This window comes from Seriola dumerili, unplaced genomic scaffold, assembly GCF_002260705.1.
Source record: "Seriola dumerili isolate Sdu_G_001 unplaced genomic scaffold, Sdu_1.0 BDQW01000105.1, whole genome shotgun sequence".
Lineage (NCBI taxonomy): Eukaryota > Metazoa > Chordata > Actinopteri > Carangiformes > Carangidae > Seriola > Seriola dumerili.
The window spans coordinates 805,751-819,845 of record NW_019174360.1 but is presented as its reverse complement, the minus strand read 5'-3'; the positions used below and the strand labels follow the sequence as shown (position 1 = coordinate 819,845).

General features: G+C 44.4%; 1 protein-coding gene across 1 annotated transcript in view; it reads right to left on the bottom strand.

Annotated features, from left to right (window-relative positions):
- Positions 1-14,095, bottom strand: part of LOC111222698 (xin actin-binding repeat-containing protein 2-like) — a 60,858-nt gene that overhangs the window by 4,728 nt on the left and 42,035 nt on the right. The window contains exons 4-8 of the mRNA XM_022746506.1: positions 9,848-9,985; positions 7,591-7,677; positions 7,328-7,397; positions 6,864-6,967; positions 20-6,249 (exon numbers count right to left, since the gene is read on the bottom strand). Of these exons, the coding sequence (XP_022602227.1) occupies positions 20-6,249; positions 6,864-6,967; positions 7,328-7,397; positions 7,591-7,677; positions 9,848-9,985 (6,629 nt within the window). The remainder of the gene's footprint in view (positions 1-19; positions 6,250-6,863; positions 6,968-7,327; positions 7,398-7,590; positions 7,678-9,847; positions 9,986-14,095) is intronic.

The following is a 14,095-nucleotide window of genomic DNA, read 5'->3' as shown; positions in this document are numbered from 1 at the left end:
CGTTTCAATTTGTTTGCATGTTTCAATCTGTTTGCACGTTTCCTTTTTCACCTCCTGAACTTTAGCCTCTTCTTTGTGGTCTGTTGACATTGATGTTTCCTGACCAGCAGGGAGCTGAACTGGAGCCGGAGCCGGAGCTGGAGCCGGAGCTGGAGCCGGAGCCGGAGCTGGAGGCGGTGGAGGAGTTGGTTGCTTTTTCTGCCATCTGGGTTTCACTTGTATGGCCGGCTTCTGCGTTTCTGGTTGCTTGGGCACTTTGAATAAAGGCCTGCCGAGGGGTTTCCCCGGCTTTGCAGGGGGAGGCTGAGGCATCGCACTCAGCTCTTGCAGCGAGGGAGGTGGAGGGAGAAAATCCTGTCCGCTTGCAGAGGGTGCAGACGGAGGAGGTGGAGGAGGAGGAGGAGGGGGGAAGAATTCAGGCTCAGACTTTATGCATTCTACGGGGGGCGGAGGTGGCGGAGGTGGGGGCGGGAGGTCGCCATCCTGCATCGCGTTGAAAGGTCGCGATGAGGGGAATGCCGGGCTCTCCAGCACCGGCGGCGGCGGTGGAGGGAGGGAGAGCTCAGACTCTGAGGGCGGAGGTGGGGAAGAGGGAGGAGGGGGGAAGTGGATCTCCGGTTTTGCCTTTTTGATCATACCTTTCCCTTTCACATCAAGGTTACGGTGATCACTCTTCATATTCCTGACGCTCTGCTTTTGTGCGAGAGCCTTATTCTCCGTTTGCTTTTGAGACGTCGACGTTTGCTCCGACGCCGTCACATTCTGCCTGTGCGTGACAGTTTTCTCCGTCACTGTAGTCTGCACCTGTTTGATCGTCTTGGTTTCACATATTTGCTTGTTTGATATTCTCGTCTGTGATGCCTTTTGCACGTCTTTCATCACATTCACATCAGCTGCTTTAGTCTCTGTTTGTTCATTATTAGTCGTTTGTTTATTCTTTATCATAATAGGCTTAGGAGCTTGTATTTTCTGCGGGGGCTGAGCTTTCTGTTTCTCTTCCTTTATGCTCTTCTGTTGAGAGGCCCCAGCAGTATTGTCTGCTTTGGCTTCAGTAACAGAGTGGCCCTCTTGGGTTATTACCTGTGTTTTCACTGATTTGCTCTCAATGTGCCTCTGTGTGTGCGTCTGTGATTCACTGCTCTGAGAAAGGTTTTTCACAGCGGGGGCTGGAGTGTCTGCTACACTCTCGCTCTTAGCTTCATGTGCCTGTTCATGCTCCCTTTGCTTTACAGTTAATGGATTTTTCATGGGCACTTTTGCTTGCTTACTCTTGGCCGCGTACATACGTTTCGGTTTTGAATACTGTTTTCTTTCCATTAGACACTTGATCGCCCCTTGAACGTCCCCTTTTACCACCTCCTCTTTTTCCGTCTGTGTCGACTCCTGCCCTTCGTACAGACACTTTATGGACGTCTTCACGTCTCCTTCGATGCTTCCCCTGCGCTGCATCTTCGAAGCCGCCGTCGGCTCCATCAAGAGCTGGATCGTGGCTTTAACGTCACCTTGTTCGCTCACTTGATGCTGGTAAATCTTTTTCTCGCTCGACGCCTCGTGTAAACTCAGCATGGCGGTGTGGATGTCTCCCTTGACGACCTCCTCTTTTTCCACTTCTTTCACAGTTTGCGTCGCCTCCTCCAGGGACTTCAGGGTCCCTTTGATGTCTCCTGGCACTAAATCTTCGACAGTCACTTCTGTTTTAGTGGTTGCAGATTTCTCCAGTGACTCGAGAGCACCTCTGATGTCTCCCTTGACGATTTCCGGCTTTTCCATTTCTTTGGCTTGATGCTGGGCCTCCTCCAGAGACCTCAGCGTGGTGTTTATGTTTCCCTTCACCACCTCCTCTTTCTCCATTACCACTTTCTGATTGATAGCTTGGGTCAGCGAGTCCATGGCCGCGCTGAGGTCACCTTTAACAATATCCTTTGACTCCAGGTTTCGGTAGCTGACAGCCGGCTCCGTCATGAAGACTTTAACAGTGCTGTATACGTCACCGGGAACTATATCTTCCTCCGCCACGGTGCGACCAATCTGCTGCTGATTCCTCCGCAACAAGATCTTGGTCTCTTCGATGTCGCCTCCGATGATGTGCTCCTTCTCCGCCTTTTCCTCGACTTCGTCAGATTCGCTCTGAAGCTGTCTCAGGTAGTCCAAGGCGCCGGACTCGATGCACGTGGAGTAAAAGCTGACATTACCCCTCTCCGTGTCTCCCACCTTTATCCTTCTAGAGTCCTCTCCGCCCGAGTTGGAGAGAAGACGGTGAAGAGTCCTGCTGACGTTCCCTTGGATGATGTCCTCTCTCTCCAGACTAGTCCTCTCACCTTTATTTAAGAGGGAGTAGATCGTCATCCTCACGTCTCCTTTCTCGTCCTCTTGAATCAGAATGCCACGCTTGGAGGAGCCCTCATCCTTGAGCAGATTGTTTATAGCCTCTTGAATGTCACCGCGGATAATTTCCTCTTTTTCGACATTGATTCCCTTCTCCTGGTTGAATAACTGCTTCACGGTGGTATTGATGTTGCCCCGCTCCTCCTGGTCGATGGTTATCCCTCTCTCCGTGGCCTCCCTGCGGTTCAGGAGGTTCATCATTATGTTGCTCAGATCCCCTCTGATGATCTCTTCTTTCTGGATCTCAGGAGCCTCCTGGTTCATGAGTTTATACTTCGCCATGCGGACGTCACCGATCTCATCCGTCTCGATGAGGATCCCTTGCGAGTCCACCATTTTCTGACAGTAAAGCTCCTCAAGCGTCTCTTTGATACTTTTGCCTATTATTTCCGTCTTTTCCATGCTGCTCTCGTTGAACTCGTGGAACGGGGTGCTTTCAAATAGCCACGTCGTCGACTTCACGTCGGCCTGTGGAATCTCCTCCTTTGTCACAACGAGCTCCGTGTCATCCGTCTCTTTGATGCTGTCGAGGGGCTGTTTCTCAAAGAGCCACACTGACTGTTTGACATCCCCTTTCATTACTTCCTCCTTTGTCACTCTCTCCATGCCGTCGTACTCGGCGCCTTCTCCGTGGATCTCATCAATGGTGCGGGTTTCAAACATCCAAGTGGCGGATCTGACATCGCCCTTTTGGATCTCGCTCACGCTGACGGTCCTGATGTACTTTTGAGTCATCTCATCGGTTTCAAACCGCTGCTTGTTCGTCTTCACGTCACCGCCTTGGATATCGGCGACTGTTTTTGATCTCTCTTTTATTTCTTCTGTAATTTCATCCAAAGGTTGCGTTTCAAACTTCCATCTGGCAGAGCTTACGTCTCCTTTGTTGACGCCTTCCTCAGTCACAGCTTTAATAACATAGACCTCCTCTGAGTCTCTAATTGAATCCAGCGGCTTTGTTTCAAACAGCCATCGGGCCCCCACCACATCTCCCCTCATGACTTCTTCTTTGGTGACTGTAGTCACTTCATGATAATGGCCCTCCTTGTCACGGATGGCGTACAGCGGCTGAGTTTCAAACATCATGGTGTAATTTTTCACATCTCCCCTTTCCACTTCATCTCGGAAGATACTTGTGAGTTTTGAAATATCAGTCTCAGAGGATTCCTCTTTGATCTGATCCAGAGAGAACGTCTCAAAGATGAATCGGCCTTTGTCAACGTCACCCCCCTGAACGTCGGTCACGGTGCGGGTTTCCCTCGCCTCTGTGACGTCATCCCGGATCGCATCAATCGGCTGGTTCTCAAACATCCAGGTGCAGTTGCCGACGTTTCCCTTCTGGATGTCCTCGGCCTGCTGCGTCTTCAGCCTCTGCATCATTTCCTCAGAGGTGGAGGTCATGATGTCCGAGGAGCGATTCTCGAAGATGTACTTCATCCTCGAAACGTCGCCCGACTGGACGTCGATTTCGGTGACCCTCCGGAAAGAGCTGCCGTCATCTCCCGTGATGTTTTCGAGATTCTCCGTTTCAAAGAGGAAGCGAGCCAGTCGCACGTCTTTTCCCTGGATGTCTTCTTGGTTTACGGTGCAGGTCTTCAGAATGGTCTCCGACTCAGACTCGGTGTGATCACGTATGTTGTCGAGCGTCTGGGTCTCGAAGAGCCACGTGCACGTTTTGACGTCACCTTTCTGCACTTCCTCGACGTCAGTCTCGCTCTTCTCCACCTTTTCATACAGGACATCCATCGGCTGAGTCTCAAACAGCCACCTGCAAGTCTTCACGTCTCCCTTTTCTATTTCGACACCCTCCTCAGTTTTACGTTCTTCATCTTCACAATTGCTGAAACATTTAATGGCATCGAGCGGCTGCGTTTCAAACAACCACTTGGCCGTTTTGACGTCCCCGGACTCGATCTCCTGTTTGGATATACCTTTGATGATCTGAAACTTATTGATGCTGTCGTCGAACTCGTCAATAGGACGCGTCTCAAACATCCACCTGCAGCTGCGCACGTCGCCCTTCACGATCTCCTCCCGCCTCACGGTCTTCACCTCGTGGTAATGGCCGGCGCTGTCCTGCACGGCATACATCGGGGTAGATTCGAAAAGAACTCTGTTGGATTTGACGGATCCGCTCGTGACACCTTCAACTTGGATTTTTTGTGCGCCTTCACACTTGCTTAAATCCATAGTTTCAAACCTTTCTTTATAGTTTGTCACGTCTCCTTTGTCGAGAGCTTCGATGTTCACAGTCCTTGTAATCTCCTTCTTCTCCTCCCTTATGTTCTCCAGCGGCTGGCTTTCAAAGACCCACTTCTGATGCCTCACGTCGCCCTTTTCTTCCTCGGATGCAACCATTTTCGTCAGTTTTCCCACTTCAAGCAGTTCTTTCAGGTTCTCCATGGGTACCGTTTCAAACAGATGTTTTGCCGACTGAACATCGCCGCCAACAATCTCCTCGCAGGGTAAATTTTGAGCATTGGCGTTGTCTTTCAGAGTATCCATCGGCTGCGTCTCGAAAATCAAACAGTGTTTCCTTACATCAGCTCCAATTATTTCCTCCCTTTGGTTCCTGGAACTCTCCCATTCCTCGTCCTTAATGGTGTCAAGAGTCTTTGTCTCGAAAAGCCATCTGCCTTTGTTCACGCCGCCTTGAATGTTGTCCTCCATTGAAATACCACATATCAGCTTTACCTGAGCAGGGTCTTTGTTGATCATATCCAGGGGCTGGGTTTCAAACATCCACCGTGACGTCTTCACGTCTCCTTTCTCCTCGGTCTCCTCTCTGCGGATGGTGGTGATCTGCAGGATCTCTCCCGAATCCCCCCTGATGACACACATGGGCTGGGTCTCAAACATGCGAGTGGTCGTCTTCACATCCCCCTTGATCTCCTCCAGCTCCGACTTCAGGTTCAGGAAGTGGCTCTCCTCGATGGTTTCTGTTTTGCCGAGGGAATCCAGATGCTGGGTCTCAAAGAGATACCTGGCGGTTTTGACATCTCCTCCGGTGATGTCTCTGGAGACGACGGCGTCCGTCTCCTGCTCGTCCTCTTGGTAGATCTTGTTCAAATAATCGAGTGGCTGCGTCTCAAAAAGCCACGTAGCGGTGCGGACATCTCCTCTTGCGAGATCTATCGATTTTTGTGACTGCTCAGCTGAATTAGGAGTCTCTGTCCCGAGAGCATCCATGGGCTGAGTCTCGAACATCCAAGCTGTGTATCTGACATCTTTACCAGCAATGATTTCCTGCTGGGCGATATTCCTCACCTCATCCTCATCTGGCGTGTCATCTTTGATCGTGTCTAGCGGCTTGTTTTCGAACATCCACCGCATAGACTGCACTTCGCCTTTCAGGATCTCCTCCCACTCCACGTACTCTCCGTCGGGGCTCGAGCACCTACTCGAGCCGTTGCCGTCGTTTTCGAAAATGTAGCGCGCCTGCTGGACGTCGCCCATCATTTCTTCGCTCTCCAGGTCTTTCTTTTCCGCGTCGGTGAGCTGACTCAAGAAGTCGGCCTCGAGGTTCTTGCGGACCTCCGGATGAATGTGCTTGTAGAGGCGCTTCAGCTCAGCCATGCTCTTGTGTTTAAAATATTGTTCCTTGTTGACGGCGCACTTACTCTGGGAGGTTGACTCCTGAACCTGGGAAGTGTACTCGTACTCGGGGACTTCCTGCGACACCTGCACCAGGTTTGAGGGCGGGGGAGGGAAGTGATCTGCCGCCTCATAAGCCGCCGACGAGGCGGACGTTACTGATGAGGCAGAGGCAGTCTTTACCGTGGAGGAAGTGTCGTAGCTCGTCATTGCTGAAGCTTTGGAGGACTGGTTTATTGGTACCCATTGAAACTGGCTGACATCCACATCAACCTTTGAGTGGTTGAAAAGAAGAATTATGTGTTGTAGTTAAAAGAATAATCTCTGACATTTTCCATTCTCTGACTTATGTAAAGAAATAAAAACGGGCAGCTTTGAAGCACAGGGTAATTTAGAATATTAAGCATCAATTTTCAAGCTAAAATACTGATCATTACAAATCTGGTTTCTATAATTTTCTGCAGCAGAGTCAAAGTTATTTTCCAAATCTAGAAGAAAAAAAAAAAGGCAGAGCCGAAAAACCAACCTGATTTGGATGTAAATGCACAAATACTGACACGTCATATTCTGTTACGCATGTTGCTAATTACGGACTTGATTGAAATATTCATTGAAGATCACTTTCAGTGCAGACAGTAATGTGAGTTCTTGTTTTAGACTGGGGGTTTTCCTTTTAACACTGTGGGGAAAAAAAAACGCTTCAGACTTTGACACGAGGTCTTTTATCCATTTCAATTTATTCTCCATCAGCTCGTGGCATGAGCAATTTCTTTTTGATGATTTCATGATGTGGCCTCATCTTCACACTGATACCTCATAAAAAAAAATAAAGAAATAAAAAAAACCTAAAACTATCATCTATTTAGATAAACAGACAGCATCATTACCTTAATTTCCTTGGTTGGTGCAGCTTCCTCAATCGTTTTTTCATACTGCTGCTTCAAAGCCTGAGTGGAAACCTTTGGTAGGTCCTCTCCTCCGACGAGCATAACTGAATTAGACACAAGGAGAAGGCTGCCTCATTAAGTCATTCGCAGTGAGGGAGCTCAGGGGGATTGGAAAGGGAAATAAATCATTTCATTAAAAACCTGAGTAGTTTTCATTTTCTGAAACCATGCAGCGGTGATTGCCCAATTTCCACTTTCCAATATTTTACCTTCCTGACTCTGCCCTGATTAGATTTGCTGCTATGCACTGAATAGAAAATCATCTGCACTCCAACACATTTTTATAGCTCATCCCTTATTCAGCCATAGTGGGAACAATCATTAATATACAGGACACAAGCAGTGCTGCGATAAAAACCTGCAAATTACAATATATAAAAAAAAAAAGGCATGTGCAGACTAACCTGTTTCATTGTAATGGTTCCCGTAACTGCCAGCCACATTGTTATGGTGGACTCTCTGATCGTGGACCACCTGTGAAAAGATGGGAGGCAAATGATTGATGTACTGTCAACTCTCAGAGCAGCATCCGACTGTTTTCAATCGGGGAGAAACATGAGGCAAATGTTCTATATAAAGGTTTGTAAAATGCAACAGGAAGCTCTGAAATAACAAGAGAGCGTGTTTATTAGCAGCGAGACGAACCGGCGAGTGTGACAACCAGTACCTCTTGTTGACTGTGAAGGAGGGCTGTGGAGGGGACGACCTCCCTGGCACTGCTTCTCACCGTCACCTGCGAGGAGCTTGACACTTCCTGTCAAACAAAGAGACGAGGTAATGGCGGCGTGTGCAAAAAAAAAAAAAAATGGCCGCAAACACATGAGAGAGAGAGACACACACACACACACACACACACACACACAAATAGACGCCACGGTTTCATCACCTCATGACTGCGAGCTTTAAGAAACAGAGGAGTCATTTTTATATTATGAAAACGCTTAATAAAATCCCCTCTGTGGCTGGAAACAAATGCTTTTCCATTACGGAGCCGCTTCCAAAGAAACTACTGAGTTTAAATTCCACTGAAGGAAGAATTTCAGTGTTGGAGAGAAACAGCAATAGATTACAAAAACCGTATGAAACTGCATCAGCCGGTTCCTCCAGTGAGATTCATGCAATTTGAAGGGGATGAAAGAGAAATATGATATTTTAGCTTGTATCCTCTGCTGTTAACATGAAAGATACATGGTTGGTGGTGGTGGTGGTGGTTTTTGTGTGTACGCATAATTTATGCATCTGGCCCCTGGACTGATGTGCTGAACTGAACCACTTATTGTCCCAGTTATAATTAATATCTTTTCCTGGTGCACAGCCAGCGTTAAAACATAACTCGGATATTACACCTGTGAAGGAAACTCGAGTGGAAAGTGGTTTTCTGTTGCAGCACTGAAGCAATAACTCGATCAAACAGACTCAGACATTTCCCTCCCTCACGAATCCCTATGTAAAATTTAGCATTCAGCAAGGTTCCTCGTGCACTCGATGAATCCGCTCTGCTTCCCGCCTGAATGAGCAGATGGGGAGAATGCATGGAGGGGCAGAATTGACCTTACTTCACTGAGACCCCTCCCCGTCCCGGCGCTGCTAACGTGTTCTGGCATTTTCCTCACGCGCTCGGTGACTGTGGCAGATAGATGAGCAAAGTTCAAGGTGCCCTCTTTGATTTGACCTACAAGATCACTTCGGGCGGGGGGGGCGGGGGGCAGCCGGGTTTTTCCAATTAAGAGCTACAGTAGAATGTAAATCATCCAGTGGCGTTCATATGTTTCTCACTTTACACTGAGCTGGTGGAAGGAAGGGACAGCAGTAATCCGTCTTCCAAGTTCTGTCGACTTTAAACAGGAGAGGGGGGGAAAAAAATCTTCCTTTCACCTGTCATCTTCGGTATCTCCAACAATTCATTTTCTAAGCAAAAGTTGCATATTCAATATGTGAGGATATTATCACATATATTCTCCAGCCACACTTCTTCCCTTTCTCTGGCTTTATGAGAAAGTTGTTGCACAAAAAAGCAAATGTGTGTTTTTGTGCATGAAATATTGACATACAACTATTACACGAACACACAGATGACAGGAATAGTTTGACAAGTTTTAATTTGGTGATTTGATGAGAATGAGATGAGAAGATTGATACCATTTTCATACCTGTATGCTAAGTATTAAGCTTGGGCCTGGAGACAGTTAGCTTAGCTTAAAATAAAGACTGGAAGCAAAGGGAGACAGCTAGCTAGCTGAAGAAAAAAAACAGCACACAAGCAGCTTTTAAAACTCAATAACTAAGACGTTAAATCTTGTTAAACAAGCAAGATATATTATTATTTAGCATTAGAGGTGCTGCTACGCTAGCTAGTTTCCCCCTGCTTCCAGTCTTTATGCTAAGTTAAGCTAAGTTCTACTTGCTAGCTTTAGCATACATATATGAGAGTGGTACCAGTTTATTCACACTGACCTTCAGGAAGGCTAATTCTTGGCTACAATTAAAGATTTAGGACAAATTAATTGTTTCGGAATCAAACTGCACAATAACAAACTTTAAACATTTGATGGGTGAAATGTTTAGATTCAGTTACAGTATCGCAATGTTCATATTATAACTAAAAAATCTCTATCAGAACATATCAGATTATAAAACTAACATAGTTAGAAGCTAATATTAATGTTTATTCTATTAGCTTAGCATTCATCTTAGTTTAGCGAGTTAGCTTAGCTCCCACAGAGGCAACAGGGAAGATGCAGATCATTTACTCTTCGCAAGAACATGAATGAGAATAATTCCCAGAATGATTGAATTGTTCATTTAGAGGTTTTCACCTTTTTCAGGAGATGAATATGTAGAAATATCATGTCCAATTCCAGCTTCTGTCACATACATCCATCTACTGCGAGTGTAGCAACACATGTGTTTGATTAGTTTCTCACCTGGACAGATTTCTGTTGGAAATGAATCTGGGTGACGCTGGACTGGGAGGACGAGGAGGTAAACTCCTGGTTCTCAAACTGTCTCTTCACGCTGGCCAGGCCACCAGGCAGCGAACACGCCTCCGACTCATCCATCATCTGTAGGCAGGAAACAGAGAACACCAATTACACCTGGAAATATCTATCATAGATCACACACTGTAAGACTCCGCCGTTTATCTGGGACTTAAGAAAGATTGGATTTGACTTAGGTTAACTAATCTCTGCTCTCATTGTTTGTGAATATGTGACACATTCACTCATGCTAATATAAAAGTGAATGCAAAGGCATTATGCTAATGCTTTTTGGAAACATCAGCAGTGTTGGTTTTCTTCAGAACGTGGTGTGAATGCTGTAAAATTTCAGATCCTCTAGGGTGTAAAAAGTATTAAGGTGATATGATGTACTGTAGGTGACGCTGTAAAAGAAATACTGAGACAAGGTATAAACATCAATACAAAACTTAAGTCTTTCAGATTATAGGAACAAAAAAAAACTTTTCAATAACTTTGATCAAGTTACGGAGGGAATTATTCCTTAAAACTGGAAAATAAAAGAAGAGTTCTTTGCAAAGATGAGGAGGACAGAGAGTGCAGTCCTCAGCTGACATGAATGCACATTGACTGTTTTAAGACAATAATCTCCTTTTGGGTTTGTCAATTACTTTGCTAATAAAACATTTATATTTAGGCTTTTGCATATATAGCTTCTGGGGAAAATGCAGAATATGAGAATCTCCAAGCTTGCCTGCTGTGTTGATGTGTGTGTGTGTGTGTGTGTGTGTAAGTTTCTTTTTTTAATGCAAATTAGGGATACAATACAATTTGCAAATTACTGCAGAGGAGTTTAGGTCAGTGACATTTTCTGGCATGGCACCGTGTTATCAATATTTTACTACTTCAGGGTACAAAAGCTCCATTGATATGACATACAATCATTTATAATTACTGCCATATAATGTCGACTTGAATATGTATGCAGGGATGTTCAGACACGCTGTCTCCTGTGCAGTTCCTTCTCCTTTTCATTTGCACATTATAGAATTGCTTCTCTTGGCCTCTTCCACGTGGATTATGTGAATAATTACAGTCAAATCAGACAGAAGCACCCCCAATTAAATCCTTATATGCTGCTAATTTGGTTTGTCAATTACGTTTTGAGACGAACTGTAACAAGCGCAAAGACTGTGATGCTGGAGACGTTTGCATCCTGCGTTAGCATTAGCATTATGAAAGAAAAGCACTTGGGTTGAACAGTTGCACATTCCGCTTATTTGATTTCTTGCCACACTCTCATTAGCTGAAGTCAGGAGACAGTCAGCTCAGATTAGCATAAAGACTGGAAACATGGGGAAAAGCGAACCATTGCATGTTGGTTTTTGTGCAGATAAAATGAGAAAAAATACGTTAATTAAAGAGCTTCAGTTGTGTAGTCAACATTGGACAGAGCTAGGCTAGTTAGCCATGTAGCTTCTTATTTGAAAGAGAATGACACATCCTCACATCTGGGGGGGTGGTGTGAATATTCCCATCTAACTCTTGGCAAGAATACAAATAGGTGTATTTCCTAAAACACCAAAATATTCTTTTAAGGGTCAGAGGAAGACTGTGGGTTTGATTAAATGCTGATAAAGAAAACTGTTGCTGTAGTTTAATATAAGCAGAGGATTTTGCGAGAGGAGGGGTAGCTGGATGACACACTGAGTGACACGCTGTCACTTGTGTGGACATGCAGACAACAGCTGCAAAATGTGGAGGAAAAACAAGACTCCCGTGACCCCACCACCAACCCTGTCTCACACACACCTACACACACACTCAGCTGTAGGTCGGCACCACTGACAATCACTGTGGAGAGTCATTCAGTAAAGCTGCTGTTTGGGAAGACTCTTGTATTGGTGTTATTAAACCCCTCAATAAACTAATAGAAAGGATCTGTTGAGTTCATCCACTGGTGTTTCTTTTAAGGATAATTATGTGCTTACAGCCATTCATTAAAAGCAACACACCACTTGTGGCGGTGCTTTATTGTGATGCTGGTGCAGAGAGAGAAGCACTCGGCGTAATGTTAACACCTCTCATCTGTTCTGAAACAGCTGTAAAGCTCGGCCTCAAGTGGCTTGTTGCTATGCAGACCTGTGACCAGCTAACTGCTGATGCACTCACCGAATATTAGGAAACTGAAGTTATGCTGCAGAGTGGAGGGCAACTATCAGTTATTACTATTTAATTATGTTTAATAATTAACTGTTTTAATTATTTATCTTAAGATTTTTAATTATTTTGTAACTGCATATTAACATTTTTGTTTCCCACCACTGTTTTATCATTATTTTAAAACACAGCTTCCTGTGTGTCATTGCTTAAGTATGCAACTGTGCTGTCCTGTCATGTCCAAAGGCACCAGAAGGTGGCAGGTCACCACCTGTAAACATGTGGCCTCATGAATGACATGCTCCACCTCAATTACTTAAAGATTTGTTAAGTTAGATTTGAAACCAGTGGATCTTTCAAACACAAGAATAAAGGTTCTCCAGTGTTGTTGAAGCTTCAGGCTTTGGGTTTTACTCTGTACCATCATCAGGGGGTTGGCAGGTTGGCAGGTTGAGACGTCAAAAACACCAGCTGGCTGCTCATCTGCATCAATTAGCTTGATGGTGTTACAGGCCTGAACTGCTTATAAGCCAGAACGTCAACACATGTCGGCATCCAAAACTCTGATCAATTATTTCTGTGTTTTTTGTTTTTTTATTCTGTGTCTGATTGGACATGATGTTATGAGCTTGACCTCCTCAGGTCTGTCGTATGTCCTGACTGTAACGCTGATTACACCGGCAAAACTGTCGCTGCTTCACTTCCTTACTGTCGAATTTTCAATTAAAAGTGAGTGTTCATCCTGCAGGAGGGAGTTCACATGTGAGGAAATGTTCATTACGGAGTCAAATGTTGTCGGCTCGACAAGAAGAGCAGTGATTGAACGAGATGACAAGTCAATATGGGAGATTTATGGCGTAACTTTTAAACTTCTCAAGCAGAAGAACGACCAAACACAAATCATTTATTAAACACTATTTTCAGAATTATAACCATCAGCAGATACAAACGTCCCTCCAGTTTATTTTACAGCTGTTGTTTTTTGACATTTGTCCCTGCTCCTGATGTTAACTGAGTTTATTTGTTAGTGGTAGAATAGACATTTTCCAGTTGCTAGGGCTTTTATTTTAGAAAGTGAGCTGACTCACTGTAATGGCTTTGGCTGACTTAGTTCTCACAGTTGAATTACATGCAGGCTCTCCAAAGCCACAGAAGCTTTTCTTTGTCCTTGATCATGACTAATGACTCAGAAATGTTATTTCTTTTATTTTTTAATAAATAAGAAAAACGCAGTTAAATGCAGCAAAAATGACTCACATTACTAACATGGTGATTGGTGGCTTTGTGCGCCACCTTTCCACAGTTTCACATTCTGACTTTGTCACAAAAATCCTTGTTTATAATATAAGCAAATCAAATATTAACTACATCTGATAAAAAGAAAAGTTTTTAAATTAATTTTTACATTTAATATTGCAATCACACAGATAAAAGCTTTCAGTGGTGGATTTCTAATTGCCTTTTTTTTTAAATTAAATAACTTTTTTTGTTAGATTTTGTTTTGTTACATTTTCTTTTGCTTTTAAATTAATGGATAATGTTTAAAGGCCAGGAAGTAAACACATTTCTTACATATGGGATTATAACAATGTAAAAATAATTCATTACAGCTAAAAGAAAAAGGTACAAATGTGCTAATTAAACCCCTGTAATTGATATATTATTACAAATGACATATTACATTGGTAATTACTGATGATTCAGTGTGTAACAGCTCAGTAGTTCCCTGTCTGTCTGTGCATCTTAGGTCATGTTCTCATATTTGGTTATGTCTCGTCTTTTAATACACTTCCTGTTTTATTTTGATATCACTAGGTCACAAGCCAAAAAGGTTGGGAATCGTAAGACACTATTAGTAAGGTTTGCTGTTGCTACACAGCTAACGTTAGCATTAGCAGCTGTTTACTTACCAGTCTAGAAGAAACACTGAGAGTTCAGCATCAAACCTCATTCGTTTACTCTCAACCGTTTTGTTTTGCTTCTATTCCTATCACGTATTTCCTTCTACTGAAGTTAGCATGCTAACCAGCTAGCTCCTTATCACTTTCCAACACT